This window comes from Oncorhynchus mykiss, chromosome 19 (genome assembly GCF_057628025.1).
Source record: "Oncorhynchus mykiss isolate SJ-2025 chromosome 19, ASM5762802v1, whole genome shotgun sequence".
NCBI lineage: Eukaryota > Metazoa > Chordata > Actinopteri > Salmoniformes > Salmonidae > Oncorhynchus > Oncorhynchus mykiss.
The window spans coordinates 47,465,521-47,492,419 of NC_143040.1; the positions used below are offsets into that span (position 1 = coordinate 47,465,521).

The 26,899-nt window shown below is 42.2% G+C and overlaps 2 protein-coding genes across 10 annotated transcripts in view; one reads left to right on the forward strand and one right to left on the reverse strand.

Moving 5' to 3' along the window:
• The window catches only part of LOC110497775 (all trans-polyprenyl-diphosphate synthase PDSS2), a 59,286-nt gene extending 46,222 nt beyond the window's left edge, over positions 1–13,064 (reverse strand). The window contains exon 1 of one of the 2 annotated variants that reach the window (XM_021574134.3): positions 8,551–9,861. In XM_021574134.3, the coding sequence (XP_021429809.1) occupies positions 8,551–8,795 (245 nt within the window). In that variant the 5' untranslated portion in view covers positions 8,796–9,861. Of the gene's footprint in view, positions 1–8,550; positions 9,862–12,735 lie in introns of those variants that run through there. The other variant, XM_021574135.3, reaches the window with a different exon arrangement.
• sobpa (sine oculis binding protein homolog (Drosophila) a) overlaps positions 11,845–26,899 on the forward strand; it is a 36,401-nt gene continuing 21,346 nt past the window's right edge. For 5 of the 8 annotated variants that reach the window (XM_021574126.3, XM_021574132.3, XM_021574128.3 and 2 more), the window contains exons 1-2: positions 11,845–12,180; positions 21,778–21,849. In XM_021574126.3, coding sequence (XP_021429801.1) covers positions 12,085–12,180; positions 21,778–21,849 — 168 coding nt within the window. In that variant the 5' untranslated portion in view covers positions 11,845–12,084. The remainder of the gene's footprint in view (positions 12,181–21,777; positions 21,850–26,899) is intronic. The other 3 variants (XM_021574129.3, XM_021574130.3, XM_021574133.3) reach the window with 3 other exon arrangements.

Sequence of the window (26,899 nt, forward strand, 5' to 3'; positions counted from 1 at the left end):
GGAGCGAGGCAGAGGGGAAGAAAGACACAGACAGAAAATGAAGGGAGAGCAAACGGCAGAGGAAGAAGAGAGAGCGGGAGAGAGAGGTGGAGGAAGAGAGAGACGGGCAGGGAGAGGGGAATGGAGAGAAATAAAAAAAGGGAGATGATAGGAGATATGGTAAGTGCAATAGATAAGCGAGGAAAGTGACACGTCTAATTAGATCTGTTAAATCCAATGGACCCTAACGAAAACCATCACATGAAATAATGTAAGTTCTGGTCTGATACTTTCCAGTGTTCGTAATGGTAACAAAAAGAACAGCATGTAGCCTAGGTGAACCACAACAGATTCAGAGATTGAGTTAATAGTCACATGTACAGGGTTTCAGGTGTGATTGCAGAGTACAGTGAACATTTTAGGCCCGAGCTTCAACATGCAGGACCAAGTGAAATAAAACAATGAAAATTGTAATAATAAAAACTACAATATAAATATAAATAGCACTATACACACACACACAACAACTGTAGCAGTGATGAATAAATAAAATGTCCATTGGGGTGGAGGCAGAGTAAAGACTGTTGAAGGGGTGGGGTGGAATGACCATAGGGGGAGCAGCATGACCATTGAGATGGTGTGGGGACAAAGTGAAATAAAAACAAAAATGATTAAACATTTTTTATGTTTTACTCTAATATACATATTAACAGTGATGAGTGTCATTGAGGTGGGAGCAGAGTGAAAGTCAGTTTGGTGGGGGGAGGGGGGGGGGTGGCTGACTAGGGTTGGCTATTCAGCAGCCTGATGGTAGAAACTATTAGTCAGTCTTCCAGTTTTTGTCATGATGCTCCTGTACTACCCGCGTCTGATCGATTGAAGCGGGGAGAACAGGGCATGGTTTGGGTGGCTGTGATCCCTGATGATCTTCTTGGCCTTCCTGCGACACCTGGTGTTGATGGGGGCGTGTCCAGCCTGGATCCTCCTGAAGTTCACAATCAGCTCCTTGCTGACATTGAGGGAGAGGTTGTTTACCTGGCACCAAGCCGTCAGAGTGCCTACCTCCTCTCTGTAGGCCGCCTCATCGCTGTTGGTAATCAGGCCTACTACTGTCATGTCGTCAGCGAACTTCATGATGGAGTTGGAACTGTGGGAGGCCATGCAGTCGTGGGTATACATGGAGTACAGGAAGCGACTGAGCATGCACCCTTGTGGGGCACCCGTGTTGAGGAGGTAATGTTGCCTACCTTCACCCCATGGGTGGGGCCCGTCAGGAAGTCCAGGACCTAGTTGCATAGGGAGAAGTTCAGACCCAGGGCTGTGAGCTTTGTAAAGCGCTTATAGGGTACTAAGGTATTGAAGGCTGAGATGTAGTCAATGAACAGCATTCTCACATATGCATTCCTTTTGTCCAGGTGGGTAAGGGCAGTGGGCAGTGCAATGACGATTCTGTTGTCCGTGGATCTGTCAAGGCGGTAGGCAAATTGGAGAGGGTTGAGTGCATTGGCAAGAGAGGAGGTGATATGGTCTTTGACTAGCCTCTAGAAGCACTTTATGTAACCAAAAAATATGTATTCAAAGGTAAAAACTGACATTACGAGGGGTGAAATTACACTGGAATTCCTATAGCTTTCAATTAAACAACGGCAACCACACCAAAAATGTCTGCCTATGGCGACTGGCCAAGTCTGCAGCCTGAAGATGACAAATGATTAATATGCATGCCAGTCTCTACACCATGGCAAATCAATCAATCATAATCACCCTCCTGCAAAGGGGTGGGGCTGGGATGAGTGCTGGGAGAGAGATGGGTCAATGTCATTTTAATGGGTAGGACTACATGTTAGCCACCATTTATTACAGTGCTCTCTGAATCTTATCTACCGGTCCTCTACCTAGACCTGCACAATTATTCAAATGTATCGCATGTAGGCCTAGTGGCCCATTTTTGGGGTAAAGCAGCAATAACCATTTCTTAAGTGAGTGCACAACCACTGAAGCCTTAAGCACTTAAAAGTAACATTTGGATAAACTCTTAGTGTACAAAAATAGGATTTGACATCTACCTCTAAATATTTCCTGAAACCCTAAATGTGACAAAAAAAAGCAGGACAAAACTCAGTCAAAAACAATGGAAGCCACTTGATGAGAAAAGTCAAACTGTGTCAAGGTCTTTTCCTGTTACAAAGTGAAAGTTCATTTTTCCTGCATGGCCACACTAACTCCAGACTTTGGGCAAAGTTAGCTGAGCTGCATTTTTTAGAATGAAAGGAAAGGGAAAACCGAAACACAACTCCACAAGGGTCTGCCTGTCTGCTATTGTGGATATTTTTATCTGCGCCGCGTCTTGGGCAGAGACACAGTAGGAAATAGGAACCAGCCAACCCAAGCTGACAGTGAGGAGTCAGACTGTCAGAGGTCCACTTCACCCCCGCACTACAACACCCAAATGGATTGTCATATCAGATTTAGGTGTATAGGTTATTACACCCTTGAGCTACAGTTACCAACACACTCGTCTGCAATGGCGGGATTGGATTCCAGCACTATCATTCCATGTCCCTTTCCTTATTTCTTACAGTGAGGAGCCATTCATCCCCAATGAAGAGAGATGGCACTGGAGGGTAATCCAACTATAGTGCATTCGGAAAGTATTCAGACCCCTTTATCCACATTTTGTTACGTTACAGACATATTTGAAAATGTAATAAATAAGTTTTCCCCCTTCATCAATCCTAAACACAATACCCCATATTGACTAAGAAAACAGGTTTAGACATATTTGCAAATGCATTAAAAATAAAAACAAAAATACCTTATTTACATAAGAATTCAGACAATTTGCTATGAGACTCGAAATTTAGCTCAGGTGCATTCTGTTTCCATTGATCATCCTTGAGATGTTTCTACAACTTGAGTCAACTTGTGGTAAATTAAATTGATTGGACATGATTTGGAAAGGCACACATCTGTCTATATAAAAAGGTCCCACAGTTGAAAAAAATCAAACCAAGAGGTCGAGGGAGTTGTCTGTGGAGCGCCGAGACAGGATTGGGTCGAGGCACAGATCTGGGGAAGGGTTCAAAAACATTTCCGCAGCATTGAAGGTCCCCAAGAACACAGTGGCCTCCATTCTTAAATTGAATACGTTTGGAACCACCAGCTTCTTATAGCTGGCCGCCTGGCCAAACTGAGCAATTGGGGGGAAAGGGCCATGGTCAGGGAGGTGACCAAGAACCCGATGGTTACTCTGACAGAGCTCCAGAGCTCCTCTGTGGAGATGGGAGAACCTTCCAGAAGGACAACCATCACTGCAGCACTGCACCAATTAGGCCTTTATGGTAGAGGAGCCAGATGGAAGCCACTCCTCAGTAAAAAGCACGACAGCCCGCTTGGAGTTTGCCAAAAGGCACCTAAGGCCTCGCAGACCATGAGAAACAAGATTCTCCGGTCTGATGAAACCAAGATTGAACTCTTTGGCATGAATGCCAAGTGTCACGTCTAGAGGAAACCTGGCACTATCTCCACGGTGAAGCGTGGTGGCAGCATCATGCTGTGGTGATGTTTTTCAGTGGCAGGGACTGAGAGACTGGTCAGGATCGAGGAAAAGATTAACCAAGCAAAGTACAGAGAGAACCGTGATGGAAACCTGATCCAGAGTGCTCAGGACCTCAGACTGGGGTGAAGGTTCACCTTCCAACAGGACCATGACCCTAAGCACAGTCAAGACAACGCAGGAGTGGCTACGGGTCAAGTCTCTCAATGTCCTTGACCTTGAGTGGCCCAGCCAGAGCCCGGACTTGAACACGATCGAACATCTCTGGAGAGACCCGAAAATAGCTGTGCAGTGACGCTCCACATCCCACCTGACAGCGCTTGAGAGGATCTGCAGAGAAGAATGGGAGAAACTCCCCAAATACAGGTGTGCCAAGCTTGAGGCATCATACCCAAGGAGACTCTAGGCTGTAATCGCTGCCCAAGGTGCTTCAACAAAGTCTGAATACTTATGTATAAATTAGCAAACATTTCTAAAAACCTTTTTTGCTTTGTCATTATGGGGTAGTATGTGTAGATTGATGAGGGGGAAATGTAATACATTCTATAATAAGGCTGTAAGTCAAGGGGTCTGAATACTTTCCGAATGCACTCTATCTAGCTGATAGTTGAGAGGTAAAAAATAAGATATGCAATACCTTTGTTGAGGGGGTGGGAGGGTAAATGCTTAAGGGGTCATTTGGTCAAATTCAGCTATGAGGCTTTGTAATTAATTAATTTGAACTAAGTGATAGGTGTACTACAAAACCAAAGTTTTAACATCTAACAGAGGTCAAATGTTTAGATCAGTTAATGTCACTCTGTCAATGTCACACACTAATTTGGGGTTAATCATTTAACAATCTAAACAGCACAGATTCCATGGGACTTGTCATTTAAATTAAACACATTTAGAGAGATGGAATAATAAAACAAGAAGTTTATTTTGTTTCACCTTTTAGTAGACTACAATTCACTGAAGGAAATTCACCAAAATTGGCTTTCTTTTAGTTGTCATACCGTGATCCACATTGCATCATTGCGTCTTTTTATTATATTTAAATCATCCGTTTGATTTACTGTAGGCTGTTTTTCGAAGCAACTTAGCCAATATGTTTTGTTATGTTTACATTTAATCTCAGGCTATTTTTGGGGCTTTGTTACATTTACTGGATGACACTATTTGTCAGAGGAGGTTACTCTAGTCTACACAACTTTGCAGCCAATACCAGCAGGCACTGTACGAGGAGAATATTTAAATTGCCAGTACAAGCCACAAGGGGGTAGCCACTGTACCCAGCTCACTCCTCCTCAGCTCAGAGAAACAAGAAGACACACCAGCATCTTACTCTGGGAGCAGTAAAAGCAACCATGAAATAAAATAAGAAATTCAAACTTTTCTGATACATAAGGATGGTTAATTATGGGGCTTTGCCTGTGACAACCATCCAGTCAATCACACTTGCTCTCAATACCAGCATCTTTGACACACCTCGCCTATAGCGTAGAAGACAGTTCCACTGCAATTTTTTAGTGTTCCCCTTTAATCAGTGACTGATTTAGACCTGGGACACAAGGTGGCTGCAATTAATTATCAGGTAGTACAGAGAAACAGCAGGCTCTGGACCTTGAAGGGTAAGAATGGAATACCCCTGGTGTAGACTGTACTGAGGCGCCAGAAACAATGGGTTTTCTAATGAAATGTAATTATGATAAATTAAAAGGAATTTTCCACTCAAAATACAACCTAACATGACAGAGTAGGTGCACCAAATATAGGATCATGGATTGGTCCTCTCAGGTTCTCTGCAAGCAAGAATGTTAAATAAAATGATATTTGAACTTACACTCTGCCCGATTGTCCGTAGTGTTGGTCCTTCAGCTGCTCAAAATTTAAACAAAACCATGTAAACACCTGTGAGACTTCGGTTAGTGTGCATGACACACTGCTCAATTAACCCGGAAGTCAGCCGCATCAATGTGCCATAGGAAACACTGTCCAGCTGGCAACCGAGTCAGCTTGCATGCGCCTAGCCCGCCTCAAGGAGTCACTAGAGAGTGATGGGACAAGGAAATCCCGACCTGCCAAACCCTCTCCTAACCCGGACAACGCTGGGCCAATTGTGTGCCGCCTCATGGGTCTCTTGGTCATGTCTGGCTGTGCCACAGCCTGGGATCAACCCGGGTCTGTAGTAACACCTCAAGCACTGTGATGCAGTGCCACTCGGGAGGCCCATAGGCCCACTTTTTGAAGTAGGTTTAATAATACTTTCCTGTGGATATTTTCTCTCAGATTTCGACCAGAGACTGAACACCAACACCACAGACAATTGGCAGAGTAAGTTTAAATATAATTGTATTCAACATTCGTGACAGACAAGGGACGTTTTGCATTTTTCTATGTAAATGTGCATGGCATTGTCTACATAATTCATCACCACATTTTGTAACTAACTGCAGCATTGCCTGGTCCCAGATCTGTTTGCATTCATGTCAACTTCCATGACAAGGAGTGATGGCACACACAGACTGGTACCCAGTAACGCAGCATGGCTTGGGTCACTAAAAGTGAGCTCTAGTGGCCCGACGGCACATGGTGCCAGCTGCGACAGACCTACGTGAAAGAAAGTAGGCCCTTTAGTACGCCTACATTTTGGGGCATTGTTGTGGTTGTGAACTTGTCAGTTGAGAAGGCAGAAGTTGGTTGAGTCAGCTCTATCAGCAGTTATGCTTAGGAAGATGCGGGGGTGACACTCTAGACCCAAGCTGTTACAGACCTATATCCATCCTGCCCTGCCTTTCTAAAGTCTTCGAAAGCCAAGTTAACAAACGGATCACTGACCATTTCGGTAGCCCCCGTACCTTCTCCGCTGTTCAATCCGGTTTCCGAGCTGGTCACGGGTGCACCTCAGCCACGCACAAGGAACTGCCATCGATAAAAGACAGGACTGTGCAGCTGTCTTCATCGACCTGGCCAAGGCTTTCGACTCTGTCAATCACCGTATTGTTATCGGCAGACAAAACAGCCTTGGTTTCCCAAATGACTGCCTCGCCTGGTTCACCAACTACTTCTCAGACAGAGTTCAGTGTGTCAAATCGGAGGGCTTGTTGTCCGGACCTCTTGCAATCTCTATGGGGGTACCACAGGGTCCAATTCTCGGGCCGACTCTTTTCTCTGTATATATTAACGATGTCCCTCTTGCTGCGGGTGATTCCTTGATCAACCTCTATGCAGACGACACCATTCTGTATACATCTGGCGCTTCTTTGGACACTGTGTTATCAAACCCCCAAACGAGCTTCAATGCCATACAACACTCCTTCCGTGGCCTCCAACTGCTCTTAAACGCTAGTAAAACTAAATGCATGCTCTTCAACCGATCGCTGCCCGCACCCGCCCAGCATCACTACTCTGGATGGTTCTGACTATGCGGACAACTACAAACACCTAGGTGTCTTAGGGCCTCCCGGGTGGCGCAGTGTGCCACCAGAGACTCTGGGTTCAGGCTCTGTCGCAGCCGGGAGGTCCATGGGGCGTTGCACAATTGGCCTAGCATCGTCCGGGTTAGGGAGGGTTTGGCCGGTAGCGATATCCTTGTCTTATCGCGCACTAGCGACTTCTGTGGCAGGTGCAGTGTACGCTGACCAGGTCGCTAGGTGCACAGTGTTTCCTCCGACACATTGGTGCGGCTGGCTTCCGGATTGGATGCGCGCTGTGTTAAGAAGCAGTGCGGCTTGGTTGGGTTGTGTTTTGGAGGACGCATGACTCTCGACCTTTGTCTCTCCCGAGCGCGTACGGGAGTTGTAGCGATGAGACAAGACAGTAACTACTAACAATTGGATACCACGAAATTGGGGAGAAAAAGGGGGTAAAAAAAATTCTAAAAAATAAACACCTATGTGTCTGGCTAGACTGTAAACTCTCCTTCCAGACTCATATTAAACATCTCCAATCCAAAATTAAATCTAGAATCAGCTTCCTATTTCACAACAAAGCTTCCTTCACTCACGCTGCCAAACATACCCTCATACCCTAAAACCGATCCTAGTCTTCGGCGATGTCATATACAAAATAGCCTCCAACACTCTACTCAGAAAACTAGATGCAGTCTATCACAGTGCCAACCGTTTTGTCACCAAAGCCCCATATACCACCCACCACTGCAACCTGTATGCTCTCGCCAGCTGGCCCCCTACATATTCGCCGCTGGCTCCAGGTCATCTATAAGTCTCTGCTAGGTAAAGATCCACCTTATCTCAGCTCACTGGTCACCATTACAACACCCACCCGTAGCACCCACTCCAGCAGGAATATTTCACTGGTCACCCCAAAAGCAAACACCCCATTTGGCCACCTTTCCTTCCAGTTCTCTGCTACCAATGACTGGAAAGATTTGCAAAAAAAAAAAAAAAAAAATCACTGAAGTTGGAGACTCACTAACTTTAACAATCAGCTATCTGTGTAGTTTACCGATCGATGCAGCTGTACACAGCCCATCTGTAAATAGCCCATCCAACTACCTACCTAATCCCCATATTGTTTTATTTACTTTTTGCACACCAGTATTGCCAGCATTTCTACTTGCACATCTATCACTCCAGTGTTAACTTGTTGAATTGTAATTACTTCGCTACTATGGCCTATTTATTGCCTTACCTCCTTATGAGATTTGCACACACTGTATATAGACTTTTCTATTGTGTTATTGACTGTACGTTTGTTTATTCCATGTGTAACTCTGTGTTGTTGTTTGTGTCACACTGCTTTGCTTTATCTTGGTCAGGTCACAGTTGTAAATGAGAACTTGTTCTCAACTGGCCTACCTGGTTAAATAAAGGTGAAATAAATAAATAAAAATTAAAAAGCTGATGATTGACGTCATAGCCATGACAGGTACATAAAATCAGGTCTTCTAAAACTACAGGCAATATAGAGTTGCATTGTGTATAATGAAATTGTGTATTGGAAGATTTGACATTTTCATTACAAACATGATGTAATGTATGCAATACTAGATGATCGTGTGTAAACCATACCTTGCAGTGTTGAGTAACGGGTGTTTTGTTCCAACCAGTTTCCTCACGTGCATTGCTACATTACTTAGTTCATCACTCAGCAAGCAGCGTAGGCTCATAAAAGAAGTCGGATAACCCACGATTTTCTCTGCATCCGAGACCACTTTATTCCAATTAGAAGGCGTTGTGTTGGAGAAAAGACTTATGTTCCTCTGTCCACGGTTTAGCAAAACAATGCACGAGAGCCGAGACCAAATTACTGTCATCTTTACAGCTGAAGGTCTTTTACTAATTCAAGTTTAAACAAATATCAAGCAACCCCTTGAGAGGTCTATATCCAAGCTTGACACAAGCTAGTATATATAGCTAAGTCGATTAAATAAATAAACTAAACGGTGACAGGAAAATGACATTAACCGATTAAATTAGATATGTAACTTAACTAGCTATCCATCCATATTTACATAATCTAATGTTATTATGATGGATATCATCCTCGCTGTCGACAGTCACATTAACTAAAATAAGTATTATGCATAGTGTTATCACCCTACTTAATTTAATACTTATACCCTTTGATGTATCCTATAAAATGTCCAGTAAATATACCGTAACACGCGACCTAAAATGTTAAACATTGACACAGGAGGCCGCCATCTTGACGAAACGCAATACGGTATGTCGCAAAAACGTTACAACAGTTATTGATTGATGTGCCCTGGGCTGCGCTCAGTGCGAAAAAATGTTTCCACTAGATAGCACATCCACGATTAGCTATATCGTAAATAAATGTATGTATGAGAACAAACATTTGCTTTATGGTCTTAATTTAATATTATTTTAGGCATACGCTTAGCGTTGTGGTTAATGTTAGGGATAGGTTTAAAAACAGGTTTTAAGAAGATACATTGTAGAAATGGGTGGTGTTTGGCCTTTGAATAAGGCACTGATAGCTTCAAGCCACACCCGCGACACCCACCTAACGGAGAAACCTACCTCAAAATCTGTTCGAGAACGTTGAAGAATGTTTTTGGGGAAACGCGTCATTCAGTACAAACCGTCACGCAATTTAGCAAAAAAATATTAGGCTTGACAAAACAAAACATAAAACATTGTTTAATTTTACTAACTGAGAAGGATCCAACATTCGGTGAAATAAAAAACATGCTTTTTTTTCTTCAGATTTTGGATATCCTTCAGAAGAAGTGTATTTGATATAATATGATTATTGAAAAGTCATTTAGAATAACAAAGCTGACATGATACCACCATGTAGGCTAGAATTTGTCCATTTGTGTTTGTGTCTGGTGCGCTCCTGCTGCTGTTACATTTGTATCAGCGGCGAGCTAAGTCGATATATTATAGCCTATCAAATTGCTTAGCCCTATTTGGGTCGTTCCACCAATTGGTGACTTTTCAACAACAAAAAACGTTGATTTCACCTCATTTTAACATTCTGTCATACAGAACACATGTTCAACTTAATAAAAAACACGTTTTCACATCTCAAGAGAAACAAAATACTTGTGCCTATTAAGTGCCAAATAAGGGTTTACGATTTAATCTAAAATCAGCCATAAATCCTCTTGTGACATGGGGAATGGAAGCTTGTTGTGTGCAACAGGGAAGGGCAATTGTAAGCAACAAAAAAAATGAAATTGGCAAAACATTTCAAGTTAGGCCTATGCTCAACCAGCTCAGTTTTCAACTATTTTTCTGGTTCTCCTAAATATTGTTTGGTGCTCCTAACTTTTAAAAGTTGGGAGCACCAGTGTACTACCAAAAGTTTGCCTAATTAAAGGTAGACTCCGCGAAATGACGTTGCCACGAGAAGCACCGCAGATATTGAGATGAGCGAGACGCAAGACTTGGCTCTTTCACAGTCACACACAGTATCTGCACATGTGCACGAGTTCGCTACATGTTGTTGGCAGCATGGTAGCCAGGGCACCAAAACAGGGGAGAAGTTGTAGCTTCGCGCTTCAATGCTGTTAGTTGTTGCGGAAATTGACCCACTATGCTGTTTACTTTTTACATCTAAGTCATACTCTATAAGAGTGGGATCTTCACCATGGGTCACATTTGTAAATTCACTCATATTCAGGGAACTTTGGCTGCATTTATACAGGCAGCACAATTCTGATATTTTGGCCAATTATTGGCAAAAGAGCTGATCTGATTGGACAAAACATCAATTAGAATTGGGCTGCCTGTGTAAATGCAGCCTTAGAGCATCTTTAGCTGTGTTTACACAGACATCCCAATTCCAATCTACTGTCCAATCTGATTCCTCAAAAGACAAAATTGTTGGAAAAAAGAGCAGAATTGGGCTGCCTGTGTAAATGCAGCCGTTGAGCATGGACTCCAGGAAAAAAATATACATCTGTTAAATATGACTGTTAATTTCATTAAATATGTGTTTACTTTAATTAAATATTTTGATAACACTTTATACCAAGTTGCTCATATAAGCCTACCTGTGTAATAACACAACTACCAATTGCAGATGTCTGGAGGGTCTGGTTGAGTGGAAGGAGCTGTGCTACATTACATTTTGTGTTGACTATTCTACAGGAAAAACATAATTATTATGTTTCAATTCATGTAACAAAATCGAACTGCAGGCTGTGTGTGTGTCTGTCTGTCTGTTTGCACATGCATATGCGGGACAATGCACTCATTGAGTTACACTATCTGCTTTTGAACAGAGACTAGACAGGGATATTATTTCAAGGACATTTTCTTTTAGAACAAGGAGCTCCCATTTTTGGGACTCCTCTGTGGATTAATGATGATGCCTCTCCTTTCCTTCATCTGCATTGAGGTTAGTATTATAGCCTACCAGGAAGGAAGGAAGCCACCTTACAGTAGATACACCCTGTGGAAAGTCATGGAGCTAATATGTTAAGTAGGAGGGCATCTGCCTCTTCTCACCATAAAATTGTGCAAGTGTGTTAGAGCTTTGCCTTTGTTGCAACTGAGTTCTACCTAAACTCCTTGGTTCTATCACACGGAAGAGGTCAAGAACTTGCCTGGGACCACCTGTCAGAGGCTTGAACAATTTCTATTGTAAATCTGTAATGGCTACAGATAACCAACAACTGTACCGCAGTGGCAGACAGGATAGGGCGCAAATACCTTCATGAAGTGGGAGAGCCTACCAGACAGACTAGGTTGTAAGATTGCATGTGTGAGGTGAGGAGGGCCCAAAGTTAAAACGTTACGGAAAATCGAGAGGAAATAGCCCACCTCTGATCAACAGCGTCATATTATGTTACAGGGGACGCTCCTCCCCCTGTCTAGATTTTTTTTCTCACTCAACCTCTCATTTGATTCAGAGGCAGCTCACACACACCAACTTGCACACAGACCGTGGAAAAATAGGGGCAGAAGATGGCTGACTTAACAGGGCAACGCAAGCCCTCAACGGCATCATCAACTTCACCCGGGCTGTTCCCCAGCTTGACATTAGCCTTTGGGCAACTTTAAAGCGGCCCCGCCTCGCACTTGTCCACTCTACCCCAATCGCAAATATTGACAGAGCTATTATAAAAAATGGCAGAGATGGAAAAAGAGGGCAGACCCCCCGAAAATAAAAGAAGCAGAAAACCGGCTCACCCCGTGAAAAGGGAAATCAACGAAGAAATGAAGGTAAGTGATCGACATTGGACCACTTGGTTGTGATTACGCATGGAAACAGAGCACTCATTAAAACGCGTGATATATGTGGATGCGTAAAGCGAGCATCCTCTCACATTTTAGAGCAGACCTGATTCATTGATGCAATTTATTGGATGAATAGCGAATAAGTTCAATGTCATATACATTTTTGGGAATTAATTAAACCCATTCATAGTCCACAGCAGGTTGAATAAAAATGGATAGGGTAGAATGTCTAGGCTAGGCTACACCGTCTTTGTTGTTCCACATAGGCCTACCAGTAGCCCACATTTACTTTTTGGCAATGAATGGGAAAACATATTCTGGAGAATTAGGACCCCATTATAGTAATTTGTGTGGTTTTCCTTGGCCCACATGGTTCCATTGAAGTAAATGGTAAATCCAGTGCGTCAGTCAAGGCGTCAACAGTGCCACTATACTATTACTACCGCTACTCCCGCAGAAACAACACTGAGCGTAGCCTACGCATTTAAAATAAAACATCGCGGGGAGACTATCTTGATCAATGAAAGGAAATTGACTTACTGCAAATTATTAACGCTAGACATCGTCTCTAGACGGCATCGTGAACTCAAGCCAAACGACATCTGTCCTTTCCAGCTGTGGACGAGCCGAAGCGCTAGAGGTGTGCTTCCAGATGTGTGTCTACAGACGCCGGACAAGATCACATTGTTTATCGTGCGTTATACTGTTCTGCATACATTATAAGCCTACCTAATGGTACACTCATGCATGCCATGTATTGATCTAAATATTTAACAGTAAGATAGATTTTCATGCTGTGATGGAATTGTCGTACATTGTGGGAAAAAACGTGAAGAGGGCATGGCATGCAGGGAACCTATCGCTGCTTTGTCTCAGGGTTTCATCATGTGTTCATTGTTTGTACACATTCTATGCCTGGGTTGAGAAAAATAATTTCCAATACAGAATAATTCCCAACGCATATTCAGATATAGGCTTATTGTTAGAGTGTGGGTTTTATTTTGTATATATTGATTTAGAGGAATTATGAACAAAGATTGTCAGAAAAGCCTACAGACGTTTTGGTGTGCATCATGTCTCTTCTCGTCTAAGAGGTGTGTGTACTGGGTTTCAGAGAAACACCCCTTTTTCTCTTGCTGTGAATTGTGTGGAGGCATGCTACATACAATATTTGGATTTGAATATTGGTCTCATGCGTGCTACATTCATCCCTATTGCATTTAAGATGCCATATTTATTTATTGATTCATTTTAATTTCTACAAAATGAGTGGCATATCAACGTAAATTACGTGAGAACAACGTCAATTCAACTGTTGTGTGCCCAGTGGGAGACAATGGACCAACAAGCATTCTAAATGGGAATTATTTTGACAAGCACATAATGGTATTCTGTGGATTTGATTTTGTTTCTTTGTCTCCATCAATCAAATTATGAAATGCTGTCCAAGTGTTTAATTAATTTCATAGTGTCAGACAGACAAAGTTGTCTGCACTGTTGGGAAAATGACTCAATCGTCATATTCATTCTCTGAAGTGACTGACTTACATCAGTTGTAAAAAAACTACTCAGAGCAAAGCTGCCATATCCTTCTGTTCCATCTCCTCATCAATGAGCTTAGTTTAAAGCAATTAGCTTAGTTTAAAGTGTGTAAGGTGCCACATCTACAGTATAATTATCAGCATATGTAGAGAATTCTGGATGTCTCCGTACAACCAAATATAAGATTAACTGATTATCCTTCAGCATTGAATAACACAGTTCCAATTCAGAGCTGATGGTAGCCAGAAAACAGCAAAAGTCTACATCAAGTACAATGTACATCTTTCACTTACTACTGTGAATTCCAGTTCTATGTCAGCCTGGTGCCACATCTACAGTATAATTATCAGCATATGTAGAGAATTCTGGATGTCTCCGTACAACCAAATATAAGATTAACTGATAATCCTTCAACATTGAAGAACACAGTTCCAATTCAGAGCTGATGGTAGCCAGAAAACAGCAAAAATCTACATCAAGTACAATGTACATCTTTCACTTACTACTGTGAATTCCAGTTCTATGTCAGCCTTAACAGATAAGTGATTATCAAGTGGCAATAGAATTAGAGACTGATCCAATAGCATTCCTAGCCCGTTTGTGGCTATAGGATGTCCTGTAGTGTCAACAAGCTGTTCCTGACCATCAAGACTCTTATGGGGCCACAATTACAATTGGCTTTATGCTGACTGAGAGGCAGTAATTCCATCTGGAAAAACAAGGTTTAAACTTTGCACCTGGTACTAAATGAAAGTGTTCATGGATTTTTATTTTGTATGCCATTTACAGTGCATTCAGAAAGTATTCATACCCCTTGACTTATTCCACATTTTGTTGTGTTACAGCTTGAATTCAAAATTAATTATCTCACCCTCCTACACACAATGCAATAATGACAAAGTGGAAATCTGTTTTTAGAAAATGTATTGAAAATTAAATACAGAAATATCTAATTTACGTAAGTATTTATACACCAGAGTCAATACACGTTAGAATCACCTTTGGCAGCAATTACAGCTGTGAGTCTTTCTGGGTAAGTCTCTAAGGGCTTTGTACACCTTGATTGTACAATATTTGCATTCTTTAAAAAATTCGTAAAGCTCTGAAAGTTGGTTGTTGATCATTACTGGACAGCCATTTTCAAGTCTTGCCATAGACTTTCAAGCTGATTTAAGTCAAAACTAGGTAAGAAATTCCAGTGTATATTTGGCCTTGTGTTTTAGGTTTTTGTCTTGCTGAAAGGTGAATTTGTCTCCCAGTGTCCGTTGGAAAGTACACTGAACCAGGTTTTCCTCTTGGATTTTGCCTGTGCTTAGATTATTTTTATCCTAAAAAACTCCTTAGTCCTTGCCGATGACAAGCGCACACATAACATGATGCAGCCACCACCAAGCTTGAAAATATGAAAAGTGGTACTCAGTGATGTGTTATGTTGGATTTGCCCCAAACATAACACTTTGTATTCAGGACTTAACGTTTATTTCTTTGCCACCTTCTTTGGCAGTTTAACTTTAGTGCCTTATTGCAAACAGGATGCATGTTTTGGAATATTTTTATCCTGTGCAGAGTTTCTTCTTTTCACTCTGTCATTTAGGTTAGTATTGTGGAGTAACTACAACGTTGTTGATCCATCCTCTGTTTTCTTCCGTCACAGCCAATAAACTCTGTAACTGTTTTAAAGTCAACATTGGCCTCATGGTAAAATCCCTGAGAGGTTTCTTTCCGCTCTGGAAATTGAGTTAGGATGGACACCCGTACCTTTGTAGTGACTGGATGTATTGATACACTCTACTCACTCTACTCAGCAAATTGAATGTAGTCTATCACAGTGCCATTCGTTTTGTCACCAAAGCCTCATATACTACCCACCACTGCGACCTGTATGCCCTCTTTGGCTGGCTTTCACTACATATTCGTCGCCAAACCCACTGGCTTCAGGTCATCTCTAAGTCTTTGCTAGGTAAAGCCCCGCCTTATCTCAGCTCACTGGTCACCATAGCAACACCCACGCGCTCCAGCAGTTATATTTCACTGGTCATCCCCAAAGCCAACACCTCCTTTGGCTGCCTTTCCTTCCAGTTCTCTGCTGCCAATGACTGGAACGAATTGCAAAAATCACTGAAGCTGGAGACTTATATCTCCAGCACTAACTTTAAGCATCAGCTGTCCGAGCAGCTTACCGATCACTGTACCTGTACACAGCCCATCTGTAAATAGCCCACCCAACTACCTCATCCCTATATTGTTATTTTTGTTGTTGTTGCTCTTTTGCACCCCAGTATCTCTACTTGCACATTATCATCTGCACATCTTTCACTCCAGTGTCAATGCTAAATTGTAATTATTTTGCCACTATGGCCTATTTATTTTTTAATGTATTTTTTTAATTTTACCTTTATTTAACTAGGCAAGTCAGTTAAGAACAAATTCTTATTTTCAATGACGGCCTAGGAACAGTATTTCCTTTCCAGAAATAAGTCTCTCACTGTTGCCGCTTGTTATAGACCCCCCTCAGCCCCCAGCTGTGCCCTGGACACCAAATGTTAATTGTTTGCCCCCCATCTATCTTCAGAGTTCGTACTGTTAGGTGACCCAAACTGGGATATGCTTAACACCCCGTCCGTCTTACAATCTAAACTAGATGCCCTCAATCTCACACAAATTATCAAGGAACCTACCAGGTACAACCCTAAATCGGTAAACATGGGCACCTTCATAGATATCATTCTGACCAACTTGCCCTCTAAATAGACCTCTGCTGTCTTCAACCAGGATCTCAGTGATCACTTCCTCATTGCCTGCGTCCGTAATGGGCCCGCGGTCAAACGACCACCCCTCATCAAGGTTAAACACTCCCTAAAACACTTCAGCGAGCATGCCTTTCTACTCGACCTGGCCTGGGTATCCTGGAAGGATATTGACCTCATCCCGTCAGTAGAGGATGCCTAGTTGTTCTTTAAAAGTGCTTTCCTCTCCATCTTAAATAAGTGTTCAAAAAATGTAGAACTAAGAACAGATATAGCCCTTGGTTCACTCCAGACTTGACTGCTCTTGACTAGCACAAAAACATCCTGTGGCGTACTGCATTAGCATTGAATAGCCCCCACGATATGCAACTTTTCAGGGAAGTCAGGAACCAATATACACAGTCAGTTAGGAAAGCAAAGGCTAGGTTTTTCAAACAGAAATTTGCATCCTGTAGCACTAATTCCCCAAAACTTTGGGACACTGTCAAGTCCATAGAGAATAAGAGCACCTCCTCCCAGCTGCCCACTGCACTGAAGCTAGGAAACACTGTCACCACCGATAAATCCACAATAATCGAGAATCTCAATAAGCATTTTTCTACGGTTTGTTTAACCCATGTGTAACTCTGTGTTGTTGTTTTTGTTGCATTGCTTTGCTTTATATTGGCCAGGTCGCAGTTGTGAATGAGAACTTGTTCTCAACTGGCCTACCTGGTTAAATAAAGGTGAAATAAAAATAATACACCATCCAAAGTGTAATGAATAACTTCAACATGCTCAAAGGGATATTCAATGTCTGTTTTTAAATTTTCTACCAATAGGTGCCCTTCTTGCGAGGCATCGGAAAACCTCACTGGTCTTTGTGGTCGAATCTGTGTTTGAAATTCACTGCTCGATTGAGGAACCTTACAGATAATTGTATGTGTGGGGTACAGAGATGAGGTAGTTATTCAAATATCATGTTAAACACTATTACTGCACACAGAGTGAGTCCATGCAACTTATTATGTGGCTTGTTAAGCACATTTTTACTCCTGAACTTATTCCGGCTTGCCGTAACGAAGGGGCTGAATACTTATTGACTCAAGACATTTCATCTTTTCATGTTTTATTATTTAATTTAAAAAATATATATCTATATATACTGTATACAGTACCAGTCAAAAGTCTGGACACAGCTACTCATTTATTCAAGGGTTTTTGTTTATTTTGTACTATTTTCTACATTGTAGAATAATAGTGAAGACATCAACAATATGGAATAACACATATGGAATCATGTAGTAACCAAAAAAGTGTTAAACAATTTGTATTTATTTTATATTTGAGATTCTTCAAAGTAGCTACCCTTTGCCTTGATGATAGCTTTGCATACTCTTGGCATTCTCTCAACCAGCTTCATGAGGTATTTCAATGAACAGGTGTGCCTTGTTAAAAGTTAAGTCCATATTATGTAAAGAACAGCTCAAATAAGCAAAGAGAAATAACAGTCCCATCATTACTTTAAGACATCAACGTCAGTCAATGCGGAACATTTCAAGCACTTTGAAAGTTTATTCAAGTGCAGTCGCAAAAACCATAAAGCGCAATGATTAAACTGGCTCTCATGAGGATCGCCACAGGAAAGGAAGACACAGAGTTACCTCTGCTGCAGAGGATAAGTTCATTAGAGTTATCAGCCTCAGAAATTTCAGCCCAAATAAATGCTTCACAGAGTTCCAGTAACAGACACATCTCAAAATCAACTGTTCCAAGGAGACTGCATGAATCAGGCCTTCATGGTCGAATTGCTGCAAAGGAACCACTACTAAAGCAAACCAATAATAAGAATAGACTTGCTTGGGCCAAGAGACACAAGCAATGGACATGAGATCGGTGGAAATCTGTCCTTTGGTCTGATGAATCCAAATTTGAGATTTTTGGTTCCAACCACTGTGAGATGCAGAGTAGGTGAATGGATGATCTCTGCATGTGTGGTTCCCACTATGACGCAAGGAGGAGGAGGTGTGATGGTGTGGGGGCGCTTTGCTGGTGACATTGTCTGTGATTTATTTAGAATTGAATGCACACTTCACCAGCATGGCTACCAGAGCATTCTGCAGCAATACGCCATCTCATCTGGTTTGAACTTAGTGGGACTATCATTTGTTTTTCAACAGTACAATGATCCAACACCTTCAGGCTGTGTAAGGGCTATTTGACCAAGAAGGAGAGTGATGGAGTGCTGCATCAGATGACCTGGCCTCCACAATCCCCTGACCTCAACCCAATTGAAATGGTTTGGGATGAGTTGGACCACAGAGTGAAGGAAAAGCAGCCAACAAGTGCTCAGCATATGTGGGAACTCCGTCAAGACTGTTGGAAAAGCATTCCAGGTGAAGCTGGTTAAGATAATGCCAAGAGTTTGCAAAGCTGTCATCAAGGCAAAGGGTGGCTACTTTGAAGAATCTAAAATATGGTTACTACATGATTCCATATGTGTTATTTCATAGTTTTGATGTCTTCAATATTATTCTACGGTGTAGAAAATAGTAAAAAATAAAGAAAAAACGTTAAATGAGTAGCCCCATCAACACTTTCGACTGGTACACTATATATAATTCAATTTTGACATTATGGGGTATTGTGTATAGGCCAGTGTCACAAAATTTCAATGTAATACATTTAAATTCACACTGTAACACAACACAATGTGGAAAAAGTCAAGGGGGTGTGAATACTTTCTGAAGGCAATGTATGTCACAGTGTGACAAAATTGTTACTGCTAAACAAAGACTAATAAGACTAGCGGATACAGATGAAAAAGTAGCCCAAGTTCCATGTTTCCATAAGATACAGTATTTATCTCAAAAGCCACTATCTTAAACATTCTCTGCCAAACATAATACAGTTTAACTCTCTCCCTTAACCATAAACTGAAGGCCTGTTTGCTACTTTAAACATTTTAACTTTTTGTTCTTTCTTTTCTCCCTCGTCTCTGTCTCTCGTCTGCTTGAAAAAGAAAGAAAGAAAAAAACACCACACAATGTGCCCTTGTGAGAGATCATACCTCAGAAAATCTAAGTCTGACAGTGTTTCCTTCATCTTGTGCTGCTTTAATGTGCACCATGGTAAAATAAGCCACAGTAAGTAATCAAGGAGATACTTGGTGGAATAGGGGATAGTGCAGGGTAAGAGCAGGGGAGAAAGGAATGTATACAGCAATAGGCTGCCTAAGCTGTAAAAACTGAAACCTGAGCGTCTGCACAGGATCACATATCAAGGAAGGTAGGGGGAAATGAAATCGGAGCAGTGGGAGAAAGTCTGGGCTAGGAGAGTGAAGGAGGGCCCACTCAATGAGACTTTTATTATGGTGTACTGTGACCTACTCTGGTTTCTGCCCAAGGTATCGGATTCCCCCTGCTCGCCCCTACTTTTCACTTCTTACTAACTGAAGGAAACAAGCTTTTGTATTAAAATAATATCATTATTCTAAACTGCTAAAGTTTTTCTGTTCAATGTTGAGCATTGGCAGCAAGTCAGTGTTTCGCAGAGCTGTGATTGGGGTTGAATGGTGGTATTTTGCAACCATTTCTTATATTAAAGTTTGTTCATACTTCTGTTTCTACATTGATCACTTTTGATCTCTGTTGATTCAACTGATTAAGAGGTTGATGATTAGTTGAATCAGGTGTGTTAGTCCTGGGCAGAAACAAAGTCCTGTAGGACCAGGGTTGAAGGACACTCTGTAGGACAAGCCTGATAAATTGGATAGCCATAGAAGAGGCTTAGTACAGTCCAGAGAGTTTGCACATTTGTAATAAACAGTTGACTATCAGTGACCAGACAGCACCATAGCACTGCCTCCCTCCTCATCAAGCCTGTGTGCTGCTTTCATGACCTGCCATACAGATTGGGTTCCACTCACTTTACCACTCCCTCTTTCTGGAAGTGGCAGGGTGACAGAGGGGACAGGGAGCAAAGACGTGGGCAAACTTTCTTGATGACGGAGAGAGATAGACAGATGACCGTTGCTGGCTTTATACCCTTTCATTTTGTTTGAGTAATGTGATCCAGTCACATCTGAGTCAAACACGCACTTAGTCAATGGGCAAGCAAGAGTCAATGTTCTTCTGTAACATGTAAAAACCTCAGAAGTTGTTGAAAGAAGTAGCGCAGCAGAATCGAACCGAGACAATAGTAGGGACTACAAACTCTTTCATTGAACCTGTCACAGGCAAACTTCAATTGACCTTTTGTGTTTGATGTCATGATTTCTTAGATTTTGTTTTCACAAACTATTGATGTGTTTATATCTTTTGATCTCCATGAGTATTGGCATTGACTGGTGATGAAACTCAGACATTGTGTCTTGTCATGTTATGTTGTTGTGAGTGTAGTGACTAAGAAGTCTCAGTGAAGTGGTGGATATGCCTCTCAGCGTCCTTAGTGACACCCAGTGCCTGGAATATTCAACTGCTCTAGAGGGGCAGAAGGCAAACATTTTTTTAAGGACGGCTGATTTTGACTTATTTTAGATTTGGTATTTTAAGACAGGGTTTCCCAAACTCAGTCCTGGGGGGGTGGTTAAGACATTGAAATTTGGAGCTATTGGAATTTGAACATGTACTTTGTGTAATTTACAGATGGTCCCTAACTAGCCCCATAGGGATATTCAAAGTCAAACCAAATTTACCACAGGCATTACCATCGGGTCTCGTGCAGCTGCACTCCGATTTGATGTTGGGGTAACTCACCTCACCCTGAACCAATGTGTTGGACCAACTGATTGTTATGAATAACCTCACTTAAGGGTCCGGTCATCCCTGCTAAAGACTGGCAGTAATATCAATGGATACTTAGGCAACTTTTGAAAAGCAATTTATCGGTTAGGGCATAGATTACAAATGTCATAATGAAAAGAAAATTATTATTGATTTGACATGATGTTCACTTTAGTAGATGTGGTATGAATATATACATGATCGGCATGTGAAGCAGCTAGCCCAGTCTTGTCTCAGTCTGTTCTTGGTGTAAGATATAAGTTTATCAGTGCTTGTATTTCTAAAACATTGCCTTTTTTCTTTGGCTAAATGTTACTTGTATGTCATGCCTTGTGATTCCACGTCTGCAGTTTTTGATTCCGAGCTGATGTTATAACTGATGTTGATTACGCTTTCATGTAATGAAATTACCTCCCTGATCCAGTGGTATTGACAGGGCAGCCCGTAATTGACAATTAAATGCTTGATTGAGTACTATTTGATTGACAGTTCAATGCCAGAATGTAATGAAATGACTCGTGTCTCATCAGGTTCGGGCTGAGCGGGCCCACCCATGGGCAGGCAAGGCGGGTGATCTCCATGGCAACCCGCCCTACTCCATGGTGAGCCCCCTTGTCCGTGCGAGACAATAGTGCTACTCTGAGCCATATATATATGTATTTATTTATTTATTTTTATTTCTCCTTTATTTAACCAGGTAGGCTACTTGAGAGTTCTCATTTGCAACTGACACCTGGCCAAGATAAAAACAAAGCTGTTCGACACATACATCAACACAGAGTTACACATGGAATAAAAAAACATACAGTCAAAAATACAGTAGAAAGATATATATACAGTGTGTGCAAATTAAGTAGGATGAGAGAGGTAAGGCAATAAATAGGCCATGGTGGCGAAGTAATTACAATATAGCAATTAAACACTGGAATGTTAGGGTGTGCAGAAAATGAATGTGCAAGTAGAGATACTGGGGTGCAAAGGAGCAATACAAATAAATAAATACAGTATGGGGATGAGGTAGATTGGATGGGCTATTTACAGATGAACTATGTACAGGTGCAGTGATCTGTGAGCTGCTCTGACAGCTGGTGCTTAAAGCTAGTGAGGGAGGTAAGAGTCTCCAGCTTCAGAGATTTTTGCAGTTCGTTCCAGTCATTGGCAGCAGAGAACTGGAAGGAGAGGCAGCCAAAGGAAGAATTGGCTTTGGGGGTGACAAGTGAGATATACCTTCTGGAGCGCGTGCTATGGGTAGGTGCTGCTATGGTGACCAGTGAGCTGAGATAAGGCGGGGCTTTACCTAGCAGAGACTTGTAGATGACCTGGAGCCAGTGGGTTTGGCGACGAGTATGAAGCGAGTGCCAGCCAACTAGAGCATACAGGTTGCAGTGGTGGGTAGTATATGGGGCTTTGGTAACAAAACGGATGGCACTGTGATAGACTGCATCCAATTTGTTGAGTAGAGTGTTGGAGGCTATTTTGTAAATGACATCGCCGAAGTCGAGGATCGGTTGGATGGTCAGTTTTACGAGGGTAGCATGAGCTTTGGCAGCATGAGTGAAGCATGAGTGAAGGATGCTTTGTTGCGAAATAGGAAGCCGATTCTAGATTTAATTTTGGATTGGAGATGTTTAATGTGAGTCTGGAAGGAGAGTTTACAGTCTAACCAGACACCTAGGTATTTGTAGTTGTCCACATATTCTAAGTCAGAACCGTCCAGAGTAGTGATACTGGACGGGCGGGCAGGAGCGGGCAGCGAACGGTTGAAGAACATGCATTTAGTTTTACTTGAATTTAAGAGCAGTTGGAGGCCACGGAAGGAGAGTTGTATAGCATTGAAGCTCATCTGGAGGTTAGTTAACACAGTGTCCAAAGAAGGGCCAGAGGTATACAGAATGGTGTCATCTGCGTAGAGGTGGATCAAAGAATCACCAGCAGCGAGAGCGACATCATTGATGTATACAGAGAAGAGAGTCGGCCCGAGAATTGAACCCTGTGGCACCCCCATAGAGACTGCCAGAGGTCCGGACAACAAGCCCTCCGATTTGACATACTGAACTCTATCGGAGAAGTAGTTGGTGAACCAATCAAGGCAATCATTTGAGAAACCAAGACTGTTGAGTCTGCCGATAAGAATGTTGTGATTGACAGAGTCGAAAGCCCTAGCCAGGTCGATGAATACGGCTGCACAGTAATGCCGCTTATCGATGGCGGTCATGATATTGTTTAGGACCTTGAGCGTGACTGAGATGCACCCATGACCAGCTCTGAAACCAGATTGCATAGCGGAGAAGGTACGGTGAGATTCGAAATGGTCGGTAATCTGTTTGTTAACTTGGCTTTCGAAGACCCTAGAAAGGCAGGGTAGAATAGATATAGGTCTGTAGCAGTTTGGGTCTATTTGGTCTCCCCCTTTGAAGAGGGGAATGACTGCGGCAGCTTTCCAATCTATGGGAATTTCAGACGATACAAAAGAGAGGTTGAACAGGCTAGTATTAGGTGTTGCAACTATTTCGTCAGATTATTTTAGAACGAGAGGGTCCAGATTGTCTAGACCGGCTGATTTGTAGGGGTCCAGATCAGCGATCTGGATTTGGGTGAAGGAGAAGTGGGGAAGGTTTGGGTGAATTGCTGTGGGGAGCGCAGAGCTGTAGACCGGGGTAGAGGTAGCCAGGTGGAAAGCATGGCCAGCCGTAGAAAAATGCTTATTGAAATTCTCAATTATTGTGGATTTATCGGTAGTGACAGTGTTTCCTAGCCTCAGTGCAGTGGGCAGCTGGGAGGAAGTGCTCTTATTCTCCATGGACTTTACAGTGTCCCAGGATTTTTTTGAGTTTGTACTACAGGATGCAAATTTCTGTTTGAAAAAGTTAGCCTTTGCTTTCCTAACTGCCTGTGTATATTGGTTCCTAACTTCCCTGAAAAGTTGCGTATCATGGGGGATATTCGATGCTAATGCAGTACGCCACAGGATGTTTTTGTGCTGATCAAGGGCAGACAGGTCTGGAGTGAACCAAGGGCTATATCTATTCCTGGTTCAAAATGTTTTGAACGGAGCATGCTTATTTAAGATGTTGAGGAAGACACTTTTAAAGAATAACCAGGCATCCTCTACTGACGGGATGAGGTCAATGGCATTCCAGGATACCCCGGCCAGGTCGATTAGAAAGACCTGTTTGCTGAAGTGTTTTAGGGAGTGTTTGACAGTGATGAGGGGTGGCCGTTTGACCGCAGACCCATTACGGATGTAGGCAATGAGGCAGTGATTGCTGAGATCTTGAAAATAGCAGAGGTGTATTTGGAGGGCGAGTTAGTTAGGATGATATCTATGAGGGTGCCCGTGTTTACCGATTTGGTGTTGTACCTGGTAGTTTCATTGATAATTTGTGTGAGATTGTGGGCATCAAGCTTAGATTATAGGAAGGCAGTTTTTAAAACCTTTTTTTAACTAGGCAAGTCAGTTAAGAACAAATTCTTATTTTCAATGACGGCCTAGGAACAGTGGGTTAACTGCCTTGTTCAGGGGCAGAACGACAGATTTGTACCTTGTCGGCTCAGGGATTCGATCTTGCAACCTTTCGGGGTGTTAAGCATGTCCCAGTTTAGGTCACCTAGCAGCACGAGCTCATAAGATAGATGGGGGAAATCAATTCGCATATGGTGTCCAGGGCACAGCTGGGGGCAGAGGGTGGTCTATAGCAAGCGGCAACAGTGAGAGACTTTTTTCTGGAAAGGTGAATTTTTAGAAGTAGAAGCTCAAATTGTTTTGGTACAGACCTGGATAGTAAGACATAACTATTTTCTGAGATTGCAGATTGCAACTCCGCCCCCTTTGGCAGTTCTATCTTGTAGGAAAATGTTATAGTTAGGGATGGAAATTTCAGGGTTTTTGGTGGTTTTTCTAAGCCAGGATTCAGACACGGCTAAGACAACCGGGTTGGCAGAATGTGCTAAAGCAGTGAATAAAGCAAACTTAGGGTGTAGGCTTCTAATGTTAACATGCATGAAACCAAGGCTTTTACGGTTACAGAAGTCAACAAATGAGAGCACCTGGGGAGTAGGAGTGGAGCTAGGCACTGCAGGTCCTGGATTAACCTCTACATCACCAGAGGAGAAGTAGGATAAGGGTACGGCTAAAGGCTATAAGAACTGGCCATCTAGCATGTTCGGAACAGAGAGTAAAAGGATCAGGTTTTTGGATACGATAGCATAGATTCAAGGAATAATGTACAGACAAAGGTATGGTAGGAAGAGAGTACATTGGAGGTAAACCTAGGCATTGAGTAATGATGAGAGAGAAATAGTTTCTCTCATCATAATTTGGGGACAGGTCAAAAAGCATTAAACATGTATGGCAATTTGTCTAGTTAGCTTGCACTTGCTAGCTAATTTGTCCTATTTAGCTAGCTTGTTGTTGCAAACTAATTTGTCATGGGATATAAACATTGAGTTGTTATTTTACCTGAAATGCACAAGGTCCTCTACTCCGACAATTAATCCACAAATAAAACGGCCAACCGAATCGTTTCTAGTCATCTCTCCTCCTTCCAGGCTTTTTCATCTTTGAACTTATATGGTGATCGACATCTAAACTTTCATAGTATTACCACGACGACCGGCAAAGCAGTTTGTCTTTCAATTACCGACTTGGGTATAACCAATGAGGAGATGGCACGTGGGTACCTGCTTCTATAAACCAATGAGGAGATGGGAGAGGCAGGACTTTCAGGGCGATCTGCGTCAGAAATAGAAAGGAGTTCTATTTTAGCCCTTGGCATCGCAGACGCTCGTTGGCGCGCGCGAGCAGTGTGGGTGCAATAATTGAATTGCGACGCTCGCGCATGCTACGTGTCCGATCTGGTCAGCATGTAGCATTCACTAATTAGGTAGCTAATTGCACTGTTAGAAATTCAACACGAACATACAGTAGCACCACTAAAGATGACCAAACTCTGTCTACATACGATTCTACTATGAGAGTGTCTTGAGATGTTCAAGTTTAATGTATGAGGGGCAGAGGTTCTGTCTTAATAGAATAACACTATTGTGCTCCTTACATGTAAGGATGTGAGGTGGGGTTGACTGGATATTACTGCCTGTGTAGATTTGCAGTGGAAGTGCAGTGAAAATGTTCTGCGGTCGTGCTCAGTCATGGTTTAATGGGTTGGGAATTCTGTATAACGTATGATACGTAGACAATGTGGAATTGTTGTGCTGTGATCAGTATAGACATGTTACATGCTACTCACGTGGATTGCTTCTCGAAATTAACTGTAAAAAGCTATGATCAAACTATTAGATTGTGTGCTGGTAAATTGAGGCCTTGATCAAACTAGTCTGGGATAAGTCAGCTGTCAAGTTGTCCTGATCCAATACGTGTGCATGTATCTCTAGTTAGGATCCTTCCATCAGTGAATAATTGCTACTGTGAATATATTAAGCCTTATTGCAGGAAATTGGAGCAACCCATTCAAAAAACATGTAGATTTGTTTCATATAACAAGCATTTCCTTTATTGTGTGTTTTGGGGGTGGAAACCTTGTTCATATGCAAACAACCCCTTTTATCCCTCACCGCTCCCCTCATTACCCCGTGATGTAATAGTGAAACAGAGTTCATGCTTGTTAATCCTAATGACAAATATTGTGTCTCTTG